The sequence below is a fragment of the Phaseolus vulgaris genome, chromosome 2, assembly GCF_051622355.1.
Source record: "Phaseolus vulgaris cultivar YP4 chromosome 2, ASM5162235v1, whole genome shotgun sequence".
NCBI lineage: Eukaryota > Viridiplantae > Streptophyta > Magnoliopsida > Fabales > Fabaceae > Phaseolus > Phaseolus vulgaris.
In genome coordinates, this window is record NC_143499.1 from 23,284,174 (window position 1) to 23,306,443 (window position 22,270).

General features: G+C 35.4%; 2 protein-coding genes across 3 annotated transcripts in view; both read right to left on the reverse strand.

Annotated features, from left to right (window-relative positions):
• LOC137810968 (Phosphatidylinositol 3- and 4-kinase family protein with FAT domain-containing protein) overlaps positions 1–11,271 on the reverse strand; it is a 34,561-nt gene extending 23,290 nt beyond the window's left edge. For both annotated transcript variants that reach the window (XM_068612487.2, XM_068612486.2), the window contains exons 1-9: positions 10,815–11,271; positions 9,281–9,996; positions 8,233–8,358; positions 8,065–8,150; positions 7,300–7,408; positions 4,939–5,034; positions 4,385–4,447; positions 4,236–4,295; positions 2,532–2,600 (exon numbers count right to left, since the gene is read on the reverse strand). In XM_068612487.2, coding sequence (XP_068468588.1) covers positions 2,532–2,600; positions 4,236–4,295; positions 4,385–4,447; positions 4,939–5,034; positions 7,300–7,408; positions 8,065–8,150; positions 8,233–8,358; positions 9,281–9,996; positions 10,815–10,872 — 1,383 coding nt within the window. In that variant the 5' untranslated portion in view covers positions 10,873–11,271. The remainder of the gene's footprint in view (positions 1–2,531; positions 2,601–4,235; positions 4,296–4,384; positions 4,448–4,938; positions 5,035–7,299; positions 7,409–8,064; positions 8,151–8,232; positions 8,359–9,280; positions 9,997–10,814) is intronic.
• Positions 11,272–20,048: 8,777 nt separating this feature from the next.
• Positions 20,049–20,609, reverse strand: LOC137809221 (uncharacterized). Its single transcript, XM_068610356.1, has one exon. The coding sequence runs from the start codon at positions 20,607–20,609 to the stop codon at positions 20,049–20,051; it is 561 nt and encodes a 186-aa protein (XP_068466457.1).
• Positions 20,610–22,270: the final 1,661 nt, after the last annotated feature.

Here is a 22,270-nt window from a genome sequence, read left to right on the forward strand (position 1 = left end):
ATCCTTGGAGAAGAAAAACTTATAAAAAGATACAAGCTTCAAGGAGAAATATTCAAGCTTCACAGAGGCGTTCAAAAAACAAAGCATTAGGTATTTCTCATAGATTTTCTTCTTTGTAATCTTTTCATTTTGCCTCCACATGGAAGGCTAAACTCTTTTGGAATGATTCTCTTGTAACTTCACAATGAATTTTGACGTTTTGTGCAATTAAAGTTTTGTTCTGCAATATCTGATTGCGCTAAAATGTCTAGTCTTTTCTAAGTTTAATTGCTATTTTGGGGTCTAGTCTTTTTCTAAGTTTAATTGTTGTTCTAGGAATTGCTTTTGAACACATGTTGATAATTCAATTTTGTCTTTAATTAGACTCTTGTTTACTTTTGTAAACAATCTCTTGGACGCATGATTTAAGAGATATAAGACTGAAAACCTTATGATTAAACGCATGGAGACGAGTAAGGTACTGAATAAATTAGTGGACGGGATGTTTCACTAATGAGATTCGTTTGTCTTTGGTTGATGCATGTTTGCTCAATTCAATTATGTTTAGATGAATGAATGAATAATATATTTATCAACTAATGAAGAATTCATTGTTGGAAAAGCTTGAGAGTCAACCTCCTTCCTTTTACTGTTCTGTAATCTCTACTCGATTTTTCTGCACAACAATCTCAACCCCCTTTTAAATTTATTGTTATTGCTAACTTTTATTTCTTGCAGATAGATACTAAACACTAATTTATTGATTTCACTGAGACGACTTGAGGTCATCTAATCTTATCTATACTATCATCCCTTTGGTGTTGGACAGTCTCCATTGAAATCATTTTAGTTTGACAGCTAACCGACAACCATCACTCCCCTCGTTATTTCTTTTAAAATACACTTCTAAAATTTGTTTGGGTAGTTCATTATGTTGCCAAACAGCACATGAGTTAGTAGAAGTTGTAGACATGATCAAATCAATTAGTACTAGTGGCAGGAAAACAAACTGACCTAGCTTGTTTAAGGCCTATCTGCGAAGCCCGTTTTAATCAGATCCAATATATCTAGTCTTCAAAATAAATGGCTTTATTCTTGAGTCCGTACATGCTCCAGAAAATCATGTGACCAGTCCACAAGCCCAATAATAGAAAAAAATCAACACCAATGGCAAACCAAATCTATTCCGAGAAGTCCAATCTCACAAAAAAAAAGTTTAACAATCAATAAACAACTCCATACATATCAGCAGCAGAAGCAGCAGGACAAAGAAAGGACAGGAGACGAGTGATGGCAGAGACAGCAATGGAAGGCAACATCAAGAGGGAGGCAATAGCACAAGGGAGGTTGTGGCATGAGATAGGTAAGGCAAAGGTGGCAGCAAGAGGAGCGGCGCAAGGCAGGGAACAAAATCAGAAGGGACGAGAGGCAATTGAGTCATGGTCATGGGTGCGCACATGTGTTGTGCACAATCTGAGTCGCAAACAGAGAAGTGAGATGAGAGTGACATGAGATTTGTGTGAGGTAGTTAGGTAGGCTAGGTTTTAGGAAACTAGGGGAAAGAGTAAGTTTGCGGACCAATTCCTAAACCTACGGATTAAATTCGTTAAGTCTGAAATTGGACTCAATTTTTTTATGATCATAAGTATGTTTCAAAAATGGGCCCATTATCTGCAAGGTCAGTGGGGCTCAATGAACTGGTCCACGAACTTGGTCCCAAATCAATAGTAATTGTAACATCAAAAATGTCATGACCAAAAGCAAAATCAATTTTATTCAATACAGCAATAGCATGTGGTCATCTACCAAAATGTCCAACTTACTATCAGAATGCTTCTAATTAATTAAAAAAATAACCTCGTTCCCAATAGAGAAAATAACCGAAATGGTTCTCACAAAAAAGTCATGTGTTTACTTCCTCCTAATTTAACAGTATGATTCTTCAGTTCTCCTTTATTCCCCCCCTTCCCTATTTGTCACATGCACAATTGTTGTATAAGATAAAGAGTTCAGTGATCCCAAGATGAAGAACATCCATAGAAGTAACAATAAAGAGGGTTCATAAAAGGGAAATATTCTAATAGAAGACCAAATAAAACTTTAGCACAAAATATTAGAGGAATTTAGTCATATGATACAACCCCACCTAGAGTGAAAAACTGAAAATGCTTAATTGATGTTGTTTATTAAATATCCCGCAAGATTAGAGAGCTGAAAGTATATTTTAAGCATCATACCCTCAGCTCTTATAAACAAGAATTAGCAGCTTCTCTCATTTATATCCCCCAATATTCACTTATAATTGAAAAAAAAGAATAAGCAGTTTTCCTCACTTATTTCAAAAGTAATTCAAGACAGATAATTGTTAACCATCCTAATTTATTTTACTTTCTATCCTGGTGAGTAATATTTCTTTGTTTCCTTCCAGAAAATTACATAGTACAAAACAATGCAAATCATGACAATCTGACACCATACTAAATGTGAAGATAAACATCTAAGTGTCATTATATAGCTAGAAAGGGAATTGCAAACAGAACTTTTATAACAACCTGCACAGGGAGTTCAAGCTTTGATCTCAAGGTAGCACGATCCTTTCCTTCCTCACCTTCCTCCAAAAGCTATAAAAAAATAGCAATAAATCATATTACTCAAAGATTATGAAGAAATGTGGCAACAATAACCCGCAGATACAAATTAATAGAACTAAAACACAATAAATTGTAAACATTGTGAGACTAATTAGAGATTACTGATCAGCCACCTGAGCCTTGCTCAGGTGGTAACCGAACTCTCCATCAGATCCTAAAATCAAAAGCAAAGCTCCTTTGTCAGAACCAGCATAGGTTGCTATAAATTGATTGTACAAAGGAAATGTTTGCAGAACAACTTCAAACCACATCAGGTGATATAACAAAACTTATAAATAGGCAAAATTATACAAATCAAAAAGGCAGAGAACACTTGCACTGATGGAAAACACCTAAAATCACTTCTCCACGGCTGACATCAAAAGACATCACTCTTCGATGGTGACCCAGGACAGAAGAATAAAAAAGATAAAGCAGTTCAAGAATAGACACAGACTTGGATAGGGGTTATGAACTGTTAAGAATTAGATAGACAGTTAGAGTAAAGGAGCAGGAATAGTAGGACAGGAGTAAAGTCTAAAAGAAGAATCATGCAAAATTGTTTGCAATTAGAAAATAATCAATAGCTTTGTTGTAAAAGGGGGAACTGAGAGAGACCTTCGGAATGAGTTTTTTCTCTTTTTTTGTGTTTGCATTCAATTTACATCACATAACTGTTACTTTTTTTCTCCATTGTCTGTTTTCTAGTCTCTTTGAAATCTAAGGCTTAGTTATTGGGTTCGTTGCAGATGGGAAGTTGACATGGGCAGTGAAAATAAATGAAAAGGGGAATACTGAAACACCACAAGCACCAGAAGAGGGTTACCTCCATATCCCTCTCACAATTTGCCACCAACCATCCCCTCACCTCTCTTCCTGTTATTACCCATCATACTAACCAATACATTTTAGCCTCACCACCACCAGGACAGATCACTACCACACACCATTCAATAATGACAATCACCTAGCACAAGTCAACAGCTTCCAATGCCCTATTCATTATCCCTTCAAATTTTGTGCCTTCTTTAAATACTTCTCCTAACTTGATATGCTTCAAAGTTTAATTAAAACCTTTGAGTTAGGATGCCCCTTTTTAACATGTAACAAAGTATAGCCTTGCAACAAAACAATGTTTTAACAAATATCAAGAGCAAAACAACACAGACAAGCTGAAAAAACAACCATCTCCCAAATATTAAGTTCCCCTGAAAAATCCAGCATCCCTTGCCAGCCTAGACACCAGAGAGCTACTAAGGCAAAGCCATGCCCCTAGAATTTTGGATTCTTTACCACAACAAAATCTTTAAATTTAATCTGGAGGAACTAAACCAGATGATTAGGGAAGACTTCACATCAAAAATCCCAAAAAAGCTTATTCTAATGAAAATTGCAGCCAAACAAAGCCAAAAAAAGAGTCCTGGTTTCTGCAATAGCACAAGCAGACCAGAAAAATATTAGGGCATCACGTGTGTATTTAGAAATGTGTTGTACTCCAAGAAAACAATTGTGACCAGCCCCAAGAAAGGTTACCATCAATTCTCCATAATAATTAAACTGCAGATACACAATTATAATGAGGAAATAGTTAGACATGACATGGAACTATAAATTGACCCAAGTAACCTGGGGAATTGTCCGTTTGAAAGTACTGAATTTCCCAACAAAAGCGTCTAGAATGCGGCCCTACAAAGCAACACAATTAATGTCAATCCCGTAAGGAGATGAAGTGGAATACGACATTGCAAAAATCTAGCAAATATCAAGCAACAGACCAACAGAATCCTTGCTTCATCTGTAGATTGTTGATCAACCCCTTTCTCAAAAATTGGTTCCACCTATATCAAAAGGAAATATAAGAAGATTTCAAGAATTTAATCAGATAGCAAATCCTAATTTGGGTGCGTAGAAGAAGACAGAAATAGAAGTCAAATTTTGCATGTCATGTTAGAGGTAATGATGGACAAATAATAACTTAAAAAGAAAAACATTCTAGAAGCAAGCAAAAAAATTAACATTCAGGAAGAAGTTACAAGATAAAGAAAACAATAAATAGTCCAAAGAGAGAGAAGAATAGCAAAAACAGAGAGGAAAATAAAAATAATGATATAACCACACACCCCAACCACATGAAAAGCAGTTAGTCAGACTCTGAACTCCCAATTTAAAGGAGGCAGCTCCCTATGTTTTTAATAGCTTAAAATGAACATCACAAATAATAGTAGTACTTTTTCTACAAAACCCTAGGAGCTAATATACATGGAGACAGATGTTGGAAAATTGAAGAGAGAATAAAATTAACTATATTATTAAGAGATAGGATAAGCACCAGATTCAACATCAAGCGAGCACAAGTGGTGTGGATGCTCAATGATAAAGAAGCATCATGCATATTACTTGAGAACAAGTAAATAATTCTCGACAACTGCAACCAGAGAGTTCAAATTAGCAAAATCACATCTAGCCGAAACCTTGTCAGTTAAAAATATATGCAGACAGAAACACAACAAAAAATATTGTCAGCTAACTCAGAAATAATTCGCGAAAACTGCAACCACAGAGAGTTCAAATTAGCAAGATCACATCTAGCCGAAACCTTGTCAGTTAAAAATATATGCAGAAACACAACGAAAAAAAATAGTCAGCCAACTCAGAAATGTTTCCATGTATATATAAATATTAAATTTCGTCTTACCCCATCAAATGCTTAAAATTTCTCACAAATTCTGTTGACGGTAAAAATAATAGAACTATTGTTTCTATGTAGTTCATAAATGTTGAAGGTAACGAGCTTAGCACATAGTTTCAGTTATTCTGTTACTATTTTCATTTATAAATATACAACCCTATGTGTGTATTTTACACAAGGGATATTAATTAATCCTATATTTATTTTCTTTATTCTTAATATGTTATCTAGAGAATAAGGTTAGGGTTTTTTTTTTGGTGAACCCACTGTTCACTAGTGTTTCCCAGCCGTCGCCCCACCACCTCATCGCTGCCGGAGCCGCCGTCAGAGCCGAAGTCGCCGCTGTTACCGCCAATTGGCAGGCAACTCGATCTATGGCTTCTTCCGCTGCCACAATGCCTAATTCATCTATTTATACTAATTATGTCAATGTTCATCTCTTAATTGACAAATTAGAAGGAACTAATTATGACACTTGGACCTCGGATATTAAATTATGACTTAAGAGTCAAGGTTATGTTCATCATCTTACCCAGAGTGTTCGCAATGTTGCTGAAAATTAGGCTTCCCGTTGGTTAAAAATTAAAGCTCAATTATGCATTGCTATTAAATCCACACTCATCCTTAAAACAATTTTTTTGTACGTGTTCAAAAGTTTGAGAATAGGCGAAATTATTATACACCAATGATACTCAAAATATTTATGAAGTGTGTCAAAATCTCCTCACCTCCCAAATGTCTTGATGGTACAATGGCTAAATATTTGGGTAAACTAAATGCTCTTTTTCATGATTTTAATGAGTTATTGCTTCCTCCCTCCACTCCTTCTCAAGAACTAGAACAAAGGTCCAAGTTCTTCATGTTATTGGGCTTACTGGCCTTCCTAATTATTATTGTCATGTTCTTGATCAGATTTTGGGGGGAACAAATGTATAAAAAATAATTATGTATTGAACTCCAAGGAGACATGCTTTCAATTATAGAACCCTAGTAATCCACTTGCTTGTGCAACATATATTTCTTCCCTTTAAAATTAAATGTAGAAACCTTTTTTGTATTCATAAACTAATTGATATTCCTTTCTTACTTTTCCCTAAACTAATTGTTAATGTTTTTCCACTATTGGTGTGTACATTCCTTTCTTTGTGAAAGATTTGCTATATATGAGAAAAAATTTAATTAAACAGTAGAATAAGGAAAATTGGAGTAAAGATATTATAATCCAAAATGACACTCACTCAATAGTATAAAAAAGAAAAAAACAATTCAACTAGGCAAGGCTTCGAATCTTTCTCTATATCCAACAGCAACCCCATTGGAATAGCCATTAGCTAAGCATCACAAACATGCTCATAACACTACTTTATTCCATTCCAAACAATAAAACATTATCCTTGAAAACATTCATCCTGTCCAATTAAATGCACCAAATCACTTCAGATTCCCTACACAAGCAAAAACCTTCTCTATTTTACTCTTCACAAAACCCATAATTGCTCCAAACTCTTCATACAATGTCTTGCTGAATAACTCCACCCTTGTTACTGCTGATCAACTTTAATTTGTAGTTTCCAACATATGTTTGGTTGAATTACTATATGCTTCCAATAGTTATTTTATTTAACTTTTGACAAAAATTATATGATTTGTTTAAGAAAAACCCTCCTTGTAGTCCTTGAAAGATTAACTTGGTCCCCAAATGATACTTTTTGACATCAGGAGTCCAAAGTTACTATTTACTGGAACCAAATTATAGTCAATATCTAAAAGTCATCATTAGATGACTAATTTGATGTCATAATCTTTCAATGACCAAATTGACATTTCAAAAATCATTCCACAATTAATAATATGGTGCTCTATATTATACAATAGTGTTAGTTAGTAAACAACTGTTTACGATGGCAATGACACTTGAAAAAATCCAATTACTACTCTGCATGAAATTGCTTTAATAACAGACAACTCCTGTCTTAAACAACATGGAGGAAAATATCATACCTGTGATAAGGAAAGATCTTGCCGAACATGATGTACAATCTCTGCCAAAAGACTATAAGCCAAGGGCCTCAATGTCTCAAAACATGCCCTTCCAGTCCCAACTAGAACCCTAAAAATTTGAATTATCTACAACATTAGAGAACATTCAACAGAGTTGTATAGATGTTCAGATTTATTTACTTTGACTACTCTAAATTCCTGGTCCTCTTTTTAAAATTCTCTACTTCCTGACAAACATGGATTTATACATTTAGATCCCCTCCCCACAACTCAATTTTTACTTTGATTTAGGATCTCAAACATCTAATATTGGAAACACAAATCCAGAACAAATATCCAAGAAGCTACAGAAACATGGATAATAAATGACCGAAATTATGACTCTCAATACAATTGACAGATAACTCTCCGATGCCAATACAGTTAGTTCGTACAGTTTAACTCTTCTTTACTCAATAACTACACGAGTGTCCTATTAGAAAAATCTACACCCGTCTAGTTTGTACTTTGCACCACCATTGAGCTTCTCAAAAATGAAAAGAGAATCACCAAAAGGTTCTCTCTAGATATGTACTTTGACATAATAATAATGACATTGGTTTTTTAAGTCACATTTAACCTAATATAGTAGACATAAGATAATAGCCACTTGACACTCAAACAGTTATTTATATTTAATGTAAAATAGTATTAACAGAAGTCCCTTATTTGGACTCTATCGGAAGTGTATCTGTATCAAGATCTCATAATAGGTCATCATGTTACCTTTCTTCCAGCAGAGTATCAATAAGAGGAAATAAACCTCTCCTGAAATCTGTTCCAAGGACATGTTTCAGAGATATCAATAACTCCTGCATCCAACATCTTTGTCTTTAAACCAATGAAAGAGAAATCCAACAGAAAAAAAAAATACAAGAGCAACAGCCGTATCACCTTTCTAATGGATACAGAATCAGAGCATGTTACAAGCAAATTCACAATGCTTTTACATATACTTTCTTCATGTGGCCTTATATAATCAGCATAGCTCTTCAATAAATAAGTTAAAAAGGAAACTGTCTGCAATAACAAAAAATAAACTAGTGAGTGTATAATAATATTATATCAGGTGAAGGATTAGTTAATGGATGTGGCTTTCATTTGCAATTGTTCACCCCAAAATAACTATGATAAAATAGAATATAAATCCACAGGTGAACCAAATGCCAAATTGACCATCCTCGAGGTGTGTCTTTCACCTCATACTTTTTCTCATAATCACAATCGTTGAAAATCTTAAAGGACTTCCAAATCTGTCTTTCATAGACAAGACAACAAGGGACCAAAAGGAGGCAAAAGGTAATAGAAGCGAAATTAAGAGTAATAGAAGGCTGACACAAAAGCTAGATATTTAAGGAAACAAAAGTAGTTATTTCATTTGAAAACGTGGTCTTTACAATTTGTCATATAAGTTCTATGATGCCTTCAACAAATGGAAATATTTGAGGTCATTGTTTTCTTATGCAATTAGTATGTTTTCACTAATAACTACAAAAATGTTACCTTATTTTAGTTTAGGAGGAAATTGGAACAAAAAAAGGTTGTCTTCCCCATTTCTTTACCAGGAGTGTGTAAATAGGGAACACGGTGAAAACAAATGTGCCACCTTTTAATTATTAGTGAAAAAAAAATCAACTGAAAATTAAAGCAGAGAGCAAGTCAAACAAACACTAGCTTCATTTCCCTAGTGATTGGTAGCCAAATTATGCCATGTTATGTGATAGGTGTTGAAAAAATTCAAAATCCAAGTAGTTGGTGCTCATGACGATCATGGAGATCAGGAGAATTTTTATGTTATTACATATCCCATAAACCATACTGAAATATGTTGTACTATTCTTCTAAGTACTAAAAATACTAAAATTTCAACTTACTAATATAACTACTAATAAAATCTAGGTTAAAAATTTAGCCAGACTTCATTTTTGCCATAAACACCTACCTTAACCTGTGCACCCTTGAGCTCAATGAAATGAGTTTTCAAATGAGGAGGAACCCTTTCTGGGCCAGGAACTGATATAGCAGCAACCATCAATGGCAATAATTGAGGAATATTAGCTTGCACAAGACGACTGTATAATTGAAACAGAAACATCACCACCAGCGGACTCTCCGTAACTATCTTGAATGAGCGAGTACTTGGATTAAGCTGTGAACCAGTTGCAGTGGTGGTGTTTATACCTTGATCAGAAAGTGAAGTCTCCATGGGCTTGACATCTTCCCCAGTCATTGCCATGTTGTCAAAGAAATGGCTAACAGTCAGTTTAAAATTTTGGTAAATCTTGCAGACAAAGTCTAGAAACGGCTGGACCTCATTTTCTAGAGTTGGCCTAAAGTTCCTCAAAAGGTCAAAGATTATGCGAATACAAATTAAGCCATTCTCTTCATTATCAGTTGTAAGCACTTGCATGGCAACCTTCAAGAGGTCCTGAACAAAGGGGCGGAGAACTTCACTGTGTGGAAGTCTATTCAAAATCTCAACTACAATATTCCTAAGCTTGTGCTCTGGATTGTCCACAAACTGTGGCTTCGTAATTTGTAGCAGTATTGCCGAGAATGCCCTGAAGTAGCACTTCAGAAAATTCAAGTACTCAGCAGTGTGCGCAATCTCTAGACTGTCCCTAACCTCCATGACCATCTGCAGCCTCGCCTGGATCGCTGTTTTCAACCGGGAAAAAAACAATTATTAAGGAAAATAAATGCTAAATGTCAAAAGTACAAAAAAAAACTGGCCAATACAACAGAGGCATAGTTGAATCCATTTTCCTACAGCAAAAGAACATGAAAATAAGCACCAAATGTCAACAACAAAAACTGAAAGCACTTAATTGCCAATACAACATAGGCAAATTGGAATCCATTTTCCTACTGCAAAAGAACATGAAAATAAGTGCTACATGTCAAAACAAGAAAAACTGGAAGCACTTAAATGCCAGTACAACACAGCCAATGTTGAATTCAATCCACTTTCCTAATGCAAGAAAACACGAAAATAAGTGTCAAATATCAAAACAATGAAAACTGAAAGCACTTAAATGCCAATAAAACAGAGGCATAGTTGAATCATTTTTCCTACGGCAAGAGACATGAAAATAAGCACCAAGTGTCAAACACAACGAAACTGAAGGCATTTCAATGCCAATAAAAAACAGGTCAGGCATAGTTGAATCCATTTTCCTGCCTCAAAAGAACATGAAAATAAGCGTCAAATGTCAAAATAGCGAAAATTGAAAGCACTTGAATGCCAATACAGCACATGCATACTCGAATCCACTTTCCTAGTGCAATAGAACACATAAAAATAATCAGAAATAAAACCACAGTCGTAAACAGATAGTGAAAGCATCCAGTGTCTAAGTTTCCGTCATCAGACAACATTTTTTTCATTTCAATCCGCAATCAAACAGTAAATATAGCGCACATAATGATAAATAATGATTGTTGCAGCAAGGGAGAGAGAGAGAGAGAGAGCATACGGAGGTCAGACTCCACTAGATGGCGAGAATGTTGTTCGAAATTCTGAACAGGACTCATTTTGGTGTTGTAAAAGTGAGAGGGGAAACGAGTAAAGGATGGAACCCTAGTCCAATTTTGGGAGAGAGGAACGATTCAGAATCTAAAACGCTTATGCTATGATTCTATCTCTAGGGTTCAATGAAGTAACACTAATTCAAAGGTTCTGCTAGCAACCTAGACAAAACCTCTCATTCATGAAATTGGGAGAGAGTAATTTGAAACAGAAATGAGAGGAATTGGAGGAGTTAAAAGAAGAAGAATTTGCAGTAACTAAGTTAGAGAGTATAGAATTTGTTAGGGCTTGAGAAGCAGCATTGAGGAACACTACGTCCCCTCCTCTTTCTAGTGTCGCGTTCTCGTCCTTCTACGGGACTCCACTCAGCACCACCGGGAATTGGACTTACTCGACGAGGTAGTGCTTATATTTATAAATACATTTACCATTTTACCCTTTTGGAAATTATTTCTTTTTAACATAAGCTTAATGTCTTTGTGTCTCCAGCACTTTATTTTCCTGTCATCTTCATTTTTTTTTTAATCAATATTATACTAAGTATATATTTAAATATTTTGTGTAATTTTTTATTTTATATATATATATATATAAAATATGTTTTTTTTTCATCTATATATTATCCGGTATAGAATGTGTTTTTTTTTATTTTATATATATATATATATATTTTTGTGTGCGCGCCTATGTGTGTATTTTTATAATTTATTTATAATTAATATTTTTTCGTAGGAAACAAAATTTTTAAAAAATAATCAATCACTCGTATTAGTTAAGTTAATTCACACCAAAATATAATGATTTTACATAATGATAATGATAATAACATTCTTTTATTCACAATGTAATATAAATTTATATTGTTAATACAAGTATGCGAATAAACGAATAATAACATTATTTATTCAAATTTTAATATTAAACATAAATATATATATATATATAAATAAATAAAAAAATAAGAAATACAAATACACATCCGCTCTCTCGCGTTGTGTTCCGCTAATTTTAACATAAACTTAATATCACTCAATTTTTATATTTTTGCAAATTTTATGAGTCAACTTTACTTTCAACTTTTTTATATTTTAATATTTAAATTATACCTTTGGTTTGTTAAATCATTGAGGGTAATGTGAAATCAATTTCAGTTCAATATTAAATATGTATTATTGTTCTTACAACAAGGACTGAGAACACTCGAATAAGTTGACAAGACTAACTTCTTTCACGGATCTTTCAATCTTGGGTTTCTCTAGGCTGCTCCTCAAGTTGGGTTCTCTCGGCTTCTCCTCAGATTGGGCTCTCTCAACTTCTCCTCAGATTGGGCTCTCTCGGCTTCTCCTCAGATTGGGCTTTCTCGGCTATTCCTCGGGTTGGGTTCTCTCGGCTTCTCCTCGGATTGGATGCTCTCGGTTTCTCCTCCACACAGATGGATGGATGTACCTGCAAGGCGCTCTGATGCCAAAGTCAGGAATAGTTTTATGTTCATTAGACATAAATCACTCTTAGTTACCTCTTGTGTTGACCTCCTATTTATACAGTTTTCTTAATGGGCTTACACTTTACCTTTGGACTTTCTTTCTACACCGTTTTATTATTTACGCACCCCCTAACGCAGGCTTTTATCTAATTGGACCCTGTTATAATAATAATATATATTTTAGTTTTATTCTTTTATACATTTATTGGCATAACCTTTCGGTTATCTCTATATGTGGTTTTCGGCCTAACCTCTCGGTTTTAGCCTACCAGTACACTGGCCCCCGAGGCATAAAGATTTTTATTTAAGTTTTAAGAAAAATATTTATGTCTGAATATAATATAATAGTTTCGAGATATGATTTGATTTGATATTAAATACCTCGTTTCTCATCATTTATTTTGCTCAGACTAAGTGATTTGACGTAACGACATTGTTTTAACCATTAGATGACCAATTTTTGAACGGTTTTAAAGTGTTGTGACTTTTCAGTATCTAGGGTTTGTTTTAGGTTATAAATAGGCATTTCATTCAACTTATTACGGTTTTATTTGGGTTTTGTGAGAGCTACCACGTTTCAAGCTTTGTTTGTTCTTTAAAGGTAAAATGTCTATTTCAAGTTCTACTTCTGCTTCTGATGATCTGAGTGGTTTTTCAAGCGCGGGTGGTGAATCTACTGGGCGAGTGGTACGAAAAGAAAAAAAATCTTGAATCAAAGTTTTCTTCTGCTACTCCTTCTTGTATGAAGGATTTGAATGGAGCCACTACTGTTGATGTTCCTCAAAGATTCAAAAGAATTGCGCCAAAGAAAAATCTGCGTCCAGGTTATAATTGGGTTATTTCTAAGGTCCGAGAATTCTTCTCTCGGTATCGCTCCGCTAGTGAGCTTCGTAGTTTCCTTTCCAATTCTCAGATTTATTATTCTGATATTGAGAATGATATAATTTCTTTTCGGCGTGTGGGGAATGTTGATAATGTTTGTCATGGCCGAGAAGACGATAGTAATGAATTTTTTTATTTTTACGCTTGTTTTTTTAGAGACCTTCATATTCGATTGCCTTTGAATGATTTTCAAATGGGCATTCTTAATTTTCTTAATATTGCTCCTACCCAACTTCATCCTAATGGTTGGGCTTCAATGCAAGCTTTTAGCATTTTGTGTAAATTATTGTCACTTTCTCCTTGCCCCAAATCTTTTTTGTATTATTATAGCTTTCGGCCTGGTAAACGACCAGGTTGGTTATCCCTTATTAGTAAGCCTAGAATTTGTTTTCTTAAACCCTTTACCTCGTCATATAAGGATTTTAAGGGAGGATTTTTCAAGATCCTAATAGAGCCAGAAGGAAGAGAGTATTTTTTTAATGGAGATACTCCAAAATTTCCTTTGTATTGGACGGAAGATCCTTTGAAGTTTAATTTGTGGTCTTGTCACTTAATGGATGCTGTTGACCGTCATGTTATTGAAGTTTTTGGTCACCTCTCGTATCGGATTCTCACTCGCGCTTTGTTACAATTGTATACTTCAACAAGACCCCGAGAAGATCTTATTGGTATGTAGTTGTTTCACATTTTCTCGTTTTATAGCATGAGATTTTTAACTTTGCTAAAATTTTTATTGGTTTTCAGCATTGATGACAACTACGAATCCGAAAGCTCGATCATATTTAACAAAACTTCTCAGCAAAGCAGGCGATGTTACCCCTCGGCGTGAGAATGTGGTCAACCCTGTGGTGGAGGTAGAAACTATAGAACCTCTTTCTCGTGTTGAAGCAACTGAACCTGTGAAAGATGACCATGTTGTTGGTCCTTCGAAGAAATCCAAAAAATGTGATAGAAGTAGCAAAAGAGCGCACTCCTCTTCTCGGCGCCATCGTCATGTTGAAGGTGGTTCATCAGAACCTCTTCCAGAGTCCATTTTTGGTGCTTTCAACGAAATATGCCAAGTTCGTTCAAACTTCTTTTACTGAATCATCTTACAACATGTTGAAAGCTACTGATGTTGCTTCATTGGCTGACTCTATTATCGAACTTTCAAGTAAAACTCTTTTGATTGGGAAGATGTTGAAAGCAAAGAATGGAAACTGTGTGTCTCTTGCTGAGTTTGAAAAGTTGAATAATGAACTTGCCGAGAGTAATGAAAGAATGACCTCTTCAACTTTGCAACTAGAAGAAATGAACGTGCAGAAAAATCAGCAAGAGATAGAAAAAGAAAATCTTTGAAGGAAAATTTGTGACTTAAAGGCCGAGAACTTGAAGACTGGTGAAGAGAACATTTGACTTCGTAATGAAAAACAACTTCTGGATGAAAAAATATTGCAATTATCTTCTGTAAAGGAATCTAACATAAGCACCATCAAGGTTATGGATGAGGAGATAGATCAGTTGAAAGTGAATATTTTTTAAGCCGAAAGCTTTATCTTAGAACAACATAAATTAGGCTTTGATAAAGCTCTTCAACAAGCGAATTATTTTTATAAGATTCCTATCGATGAGGGCAACTTTGATGTTAAGAAGGATTTTTATAATGGTGAATTGATTCCTGTTAATGAAATTCCTGAAGAAGATGTTGAAGATGTTAATGTCGTGAGCTAGATAAATATGGGCTCTCGTTTTTGTTTGTAGCTTTCGGTTTGCTTACCGAGAAGTGAATTCGTTTTGGAATGTCATTATAGCTTATCAATGTATTGATGTTGGAATCTAAATGTAATCTTTTTTGGACCTTATCATTTAACTTATACTTATGCTTTGTTACAAAGAATGTCATTTACTTTCTATCTTTTGAATTTATAAAGTTCACCGCTTTCTCTTGGTTATAATTGCTTTTTGTAGGCTATAGTTTTGATTTGAATGCTTAATGTTATTTTTCGGTTACCATTGAATATCATCGTAGACCTCTCAGGCTTGCTCACATCGAAAATCTTTCGGTTTTTCATTCAAACGTAATTACTTGTTTTAGCAATCTTTTAACTAAACCTTTTGGTTTTTTATAAAACTAATTCGACAATTTTATGAGTTGGAGTTTTTGACTTGTTAGTGAAGCGCAAACATTTGGTTTGATATCTCTCCAACTAGATCTTTCGGTTTTTGTATTTAAGCATGCAAAGATTTAAACTTCTCGGTTTTTATATTTATAAAAATGCATGATGCCGAGAGGGTTTTCACTTAGAGTGAAATCATCCAAGCCCAAGAGTTTCACGATTTATCTTCTTTGGCAGGGTTTCAAGTATGATGAAATCTTCCAAGACCAAAGAGTTCTTTCGGTTGGGTTTCACCTGGAATGAAATCATCCAAGACCAAAAAATCAAAATTATCGAATGAGATAAATTTTCTCGCTTAATATTGCTTCTTCTTCATTAAACGATAAGTTTGTACACAAAAGTCTTATTTTTACATCTTCTACTTCAACTAAAATAAAACTTCAAATGACTTGCATTCCATGTTCTTGGTATTACTTTTTCTTCTAAAGTTTCTAATTTGTAAGCTCCGTTTTGTAAATTTTCTAGTACTCTGAAAGGACCTTCCCAATTGGATACTAGCTTTCCATGTCGTGGATCTTTTCGAGCATCAGTTCGCATTCTCCAGACCAAGTCCCCTTCTTTAAAATCTCTAGATTTACCTTTGCATTAAACCTCTTCGTTGCTCTTCTCTTTACTGTTGCTTCCTTTATTTTTGCTCGTTCTCTAAGTTCTTCAATAAGATCAAGGTCAGTCCTCAAACACTCCTTGTTGATATTCCAATCTTCTATTTGCCTTTGTAATGTTGGTTCATTAACTTCTATTAATAACATTGCATCTGTTCCATACATAAGGTTAAACGGTGTTTCACCAGTTGAAGTTTGTGGTGTACACCTATATGGCCATAATATCTCTGGTAGCTTCTCTGCCCATAAACCTTTAGCACTTCCTAATCTTTTCTTTAGCTATCCGAGAATAACTTTGTTTGCAGCTTTGGCTTGTCCATTTGTTTGCGGATGTTCAACTGAAGTGGTTGTTGACTTGATCCCCAAATCTGCATAAAATTCCATAAGTTTTTTGTCAATGAACTGTCGGCCATTGTTAGTTATAATGGTGTGTGAGATTCCAAATCGACATATTATATTTTTCCATATAAACGTTTGAACTTCCTGAACAGTTATCTTAGTCAACGCTTCTGCTTTTATCCATTTTGTAAAGTAGTCCACAACTACTATCATGAACTCGGTTTGTCCTCGTCCAACTGTAAACGGACCAAGTATATCGATTCCCCACGTTGCAAATGGCCATGGGGAAACAATTCCTTGCAATGCTTGTGCTGGTATAAGGTTTAAACTTCTGAACTCTTGACATTTTTTACATGCTTTAACATAGATCTCACAATCTTCTCGGATTGTTGGCCAGTAGTATCCAGCCCTGCAAACTTTTGTCGCCATTGTTCGAGCTCCACAATGTAATCCACAAATTCCTTCATGAAGCTCTTTAATTACATATTTAGCTTGTTCTCTTGAGGGACACTTTAACAAAGGCATAAAATATCCTCTTTTGTACAGTTCGTCACCAATCAAAACAAAACTAGCCACTTTCTTTGCCATTCAAGTATCTGCTTCAACACCTTGTTCTTGGCTCTTTATAACTGTTGAATCAAGTGTGTTCAAGCTTTGAAGAATCCAAACCCTTGAAGTTTGATGGAAGGCTGGATGTGCTTGTTGTTGCTGAGTTGTTTTTAGAATAGGATCTGGGGTAGATTATTTGGGTAAATCCACTCTTGATTGAATCCAAAGCTTAAGCATTCTCAAACCTTTTTAATTGAAAGTGTTTTTCAAACTAAGTGAAAAACAACCTGTTGTTTTGTCGAAACAACTGATTGTTTTATACTTAGGTGTTTTAAGAAAGGTTGAAAACTGTTTTTTGATGGTTGACTTGTTGTCAAACCAAAACAACCGATTGATTCGAGCATTCAACCGATTGTTTGTTTTGGGACCATAACAGAAAACTGTTTTGTGCTTTGATTGAGCTTTAAATGATTTTATAACTGAATACGCTTTAGTTTTAAATGCTTTGACCAGTCTTTGAAAGTAATAAATAGTTTGTTCAGATTATGTAACAAACAAGAACTTAGTTTTAATCAAAGAAAAACATATTTGAGTTTTTCACTGATTTTGCTTTTGAAGAGTTGGAGATTGCTTTGAGATTACTTTGATCAAGAAATGTGATATAGGATTTTCATCTTGTATTGATTTCAGGTCTTTTCTGTAACAAGTGTAATCCTTTTGTACTTTGAAGAAACTCTGTGTGTGAAACTGAGAAGTGTTGTGTGTTCTTGAGGTTGTCAAGATCAGCATTCTTAGTGGTGTTTTTGCTGAGCCAAAGGAAGTGTGTGTCTTGAGGGGATCAATGTCACTTCTTTGGTGGTGTTGTAAGTAATCTAGGGTTGATTGCTTAGTGGATTCTCCAGTGGTTTCTGGGAAGACTGGATGTAGCTCTTGGTTTAAGAGTGAACCAGTATAAATTTGTGTGTGCAATTTCTCTATCCCTTAAACTCTTTAAATTCAGTTTATATTTGTGATCTGGTATAAACAACCGATTGTTTTTCTGGTGCTGTGCTAAATTGCTTTGTGTTTTTGGCAAACAGAATTCTTAATCAAGTTTTCTCGAAGTAATTTCATTCTAGACTTAAAAGTTAGCGAAAACCCTCTTTAAACAATTCACCCCCCCTCTAGTTTAAAGCCATACATTCTAACAATAACTTCTAAATATGTTTTGATCCATTCGTCTTTTGATGTCGCAATATTGAAACATTCTTCTAAGCTAACCGTTGGATGACTGAGGGTTTGTTGTATGACTGAATTATGCTGCACTTGTCGTTGTTGGCTTGCTAATTTGGACAACGAATCTGCTTTCATGTTTAATTCTCTCGGAATAGATTTTATTTCGGCCTTATTAAAGCATTGCATGATATTTAATACTTTCTGATTATATTTCATTAATAATAGATCTTTTACCTGATACTCTCCCTTAACATGCCCCACCGAAAGTTGAGAGTCACTTTTGCAAATGACATTTTCAACTCCCATGTCTCTGGCCAACAACAATCCTGCAATAAGAGCTTCATATTCGGCTTGGTTGTTGGATGTTCTGAACTCAAATCTTAACGCCATCTCTACTTGGAAATTATCCGGTCCTTCAAGTACTATCCCTGCTCCGCTTCCTTTTTTGCTTGACGCGCCATCTGCATATAATGTCCACTACTCCTGTTGTGTTGTTGTCGGCATCTGAATAATGAAATCCGCAAAGGATTGGGCTTTGATTGGTCCTCTAGGTTCATATTTGATTCCATATTTTGAAAGCTCCATTGACCATGTCACCATTCTACCTGCAAGTTCTGATTTTCTCAAAATTTTAGATATTGGATAATCTGTTCTCACAATTATCTGATGATTCTGAAAATATGGTCGAAGACGTCTTGCGGCATACACCAGTGTTAAGGCAACTTTTTCAACCTTGGGATATCTAGTTTCGACATTTTGAAGGGATCTACTCACAAAATATATTGGTTTTTGATCTAGGTTTTCTTGGATTAAAGCAGCTCCTATAGCTTCATGTGAAGTTGCTAGATAAACTATGATGGGTTGGGTTGGCACAGGTTTAACTAGGATCGGTGGTTCGGGTACTATACTTTTTATTTGAGAAAAGACTTGCTCACATCGCTCACTCCACTCAAAGGTTTTAGATTTTTTCAATAAGTTCACTATCGGTTTGGTTCTCTCACCCAACACTGGTAAAATCTTGACAATGAATTCAATTTCCCCACTAGTCTTTGTACTTCTTTCAAGTTTATCAGACTTCTCATCTTCATTATTGCTTCACATTTATCAGGGTTTGCCTCAATACCTTTGTTAGTTAGCATGAAACCCAAAAAATTTCCTCCCCTCACACCGAAAACACACTTTTCTATATTAAGACGAATATTGTATTTTCTTATTCGTGCAAACACTTCTTCAAGGTCTTCCAAATGCTTATGTACTTCACCTGATTTAACAATCATGTCATCAACGTAAACTTCCATGTTCTTTCCAATTTGTTCTTTAAACACCTTATCCATCAACCTCTGATATGTTGCTCCTGCATTCTTCAAACCAAAAGGCATGACTTTATAACAATAATTTGCAGTATCTGTGGTGAAAGGTGTTTTTGGGATATTTGGTTCATACATCTGTATTTGATTATACCCTGAATAGGCATCAAGAAAACTCATCATCTTTTGACCAGACGCCCCATCAACCAATCGGTCTATGTTCGAAAATGGATACGTATCTTTTGGGCATGCTTTATTTAGATCTGTATAATTGGTACACATTCTCCATTTTCCATTCGGCTTCTTAACAAGCACCACATTGGATAACCATGTTGTATACTGAGCCTCCCGAATGAAACCAGCTTGCATTAATTTTTCAGTTTCCTCAATTGCTGCCTTTCGTCTTTTTTCCCCCAACTTTCTTCGCTTTTGAGATATCGGCCTTGCTTCTCGGCAAACAGACAGCTTGTGACAAATTACCTCTGGATCGATTCCAGGAATATCAGCCGGTTTCCAAGCAAATAAGTCTTTGTTGTTACGCAAAACTGCAATCAGTTTGTTTAACAATTCTTCAGGCATACTTCCACCTATATAAGTACATTGTCTCTCGTCTTGCCCTAACACCACAGCTGTTGTTTCCTCTTTCGGTTATAACCTCTCATCAGTCAATCCTGGGTCCAAATCCACCATTGCCACCATTTTTTCAGTATCTTTACTCGTTTTCAAATTCATCTTCAAACCTGCCGCATAACATTCTCGAACATCTCTTTGATTAACATAAATTGTTGCTATCTCCCCCTTCTCTGTTGAGAATTTCATGGCCAGGTGTAGAGTTGAAATTATTGCCCCCAGCTTGTTCAAAGAAGACCGTCCCAACAACACATTATATGACGAATAAGCATCTACCATCAAATACCTGATTTTAATCTTTTTAGTTTTACTACCTCTTCCAAATGTTGTCTCTAAATCAATATATCCCTTGGTGCTAACTCTTTCACCCGAGAAGCCAATGATTTGTTCTCGGAAGGGTACAATATCTTCTTCTCTCAAGTGTAACCTTTTAAAAGTATCCCAAAACAATATGTCAACCGAACTTCCCTGGTCAACAAGGGTTTTCATGACGACATATTCGACTATTTCTACTGTTATCATCATGGGGTCATCATGATTAGGATCAATTTCCTGAAAGTCTTCATCTGTGAAAAGCATTGGTGGTAAAGTTCTTCTTTTAAAAATATGATTGATGGTTCTGACACTTCTCTAATACTGTTTTCTTGCCAACGAGGATTCTTTTCCAGAAAACCCGCCTGAAATTGTGTTTATAAACCCTCTCAACGGTCTTCCTAGACTTCGCTCCCTACTTCGCCTTACTGATTGTGTATTTTGGTAAACTTTATCACCTCTTCCTTCCGACCTTCCAATCCTTCTTTCATCTTTCTTTTCCACTCTTCTATTATCTTTTCTTTCAAATCTTTCCACTTTTTTCCCCTATCTCTCCACTCCTCAACTCTCTCTCCGGACTTTGTCTCATTCTTGTATTTCCTCCTCGAACAAAATGTCTTAACTGCCCTACTTGAATCAATTATTCTATTCTATCCTTCAACCCAATACATTCTTCTGTATGATGGCCATGATTTTTATGATACTTACAGTGCTTAGTGTGATCTGCTTTTTCCGGTGTTCTTGCTTTTCTTGGTGGTGGTATTATTTCTGCTGCCATAGCTTCTTGCAAAACTCTTGCTCTGTTAGTATTCAAAGGTGTGTATTGTTGAAATTTTCGACTTCGAAAATCTTCTCTTGCTCTTCTAACTATAGGTCCACCTTCTCTTTCCATCCCCCTTTTTTCACCTCCATCAACCCTCGCCTGGTTACGAAACTCTCACAGCTCTTCCATCTGCATAAACTTTGACGCTCATTGTCTTAATTCATCCAAATTAGTCGTGGGTTTTTTGCAAAGGCTGTCGGCAAATGGTCTTGGTTTTAATGCTGTTATCATATGATGCATGGTAACCTCTAGCCTGAGATTTCGAAGGCAACCTTTCCAAACCACTCCATGAACATTCTTAATGACTCCCCCTTTTCCTGTCTTATGTTTACCAATGCAATCGATGTTAAATGATGAGGCCGACTAGTCGCAAACTGAGCACCAAACTTTTCTACCAATGTATCGAAACAATCAATGCTCAAAGGTGGGAGACGTGTGAACCAACTCAACGTTGCTCCTTTCAACGTCGTAGGAAACACCCTGCACATAACAGCATCATTCCACGTATACAAATTGATCTGAGTGGTATATATTGCAATATGTTCATTAGGATCTGTGCTTCCATCATATTTGTCAATGGTTAAATTTTTCCAATTTTCAGGCAACAAAGTATAAACTATAACATCATAGAACAAATGCTTTCTAGAAGATGCTCTTGCAAAAAACCCCCAGAGGTTTCAAGCAATCTTCTTTTTGTTTGGGAACTTTCATTATGATGAACTCTTTCATTCACCTGTACTCTTGGCTGAACGGTTTCAAAGGATGAATTCAAAACTATTTCTTCTTGTAACTTTCTCCTCATATGTGCGTTTTCGGCTCTTAACATACTTAACTCTTCTTCATTACTTTTTTTAACATTTCAAATTCTTTTTGTAATTGCATTAACATTGCCATTGGCATGCTAAGATTATCTGCTTGCTCTCCACACTGTTCTTCTCTCTGACTCATCTTGTCTTCAACTTTTTTCAACTACTTCTCGGCCCCACGGTGGCGCCAAAATGTTCTTACAACAAGGACCGAGAACACTCGAATAAGTTGACAAGACTAACTTCTTTCATGGATCTTCCAATCTTGGGCTTCTCTAGGCTGCTCCTCAAGTTGGGTT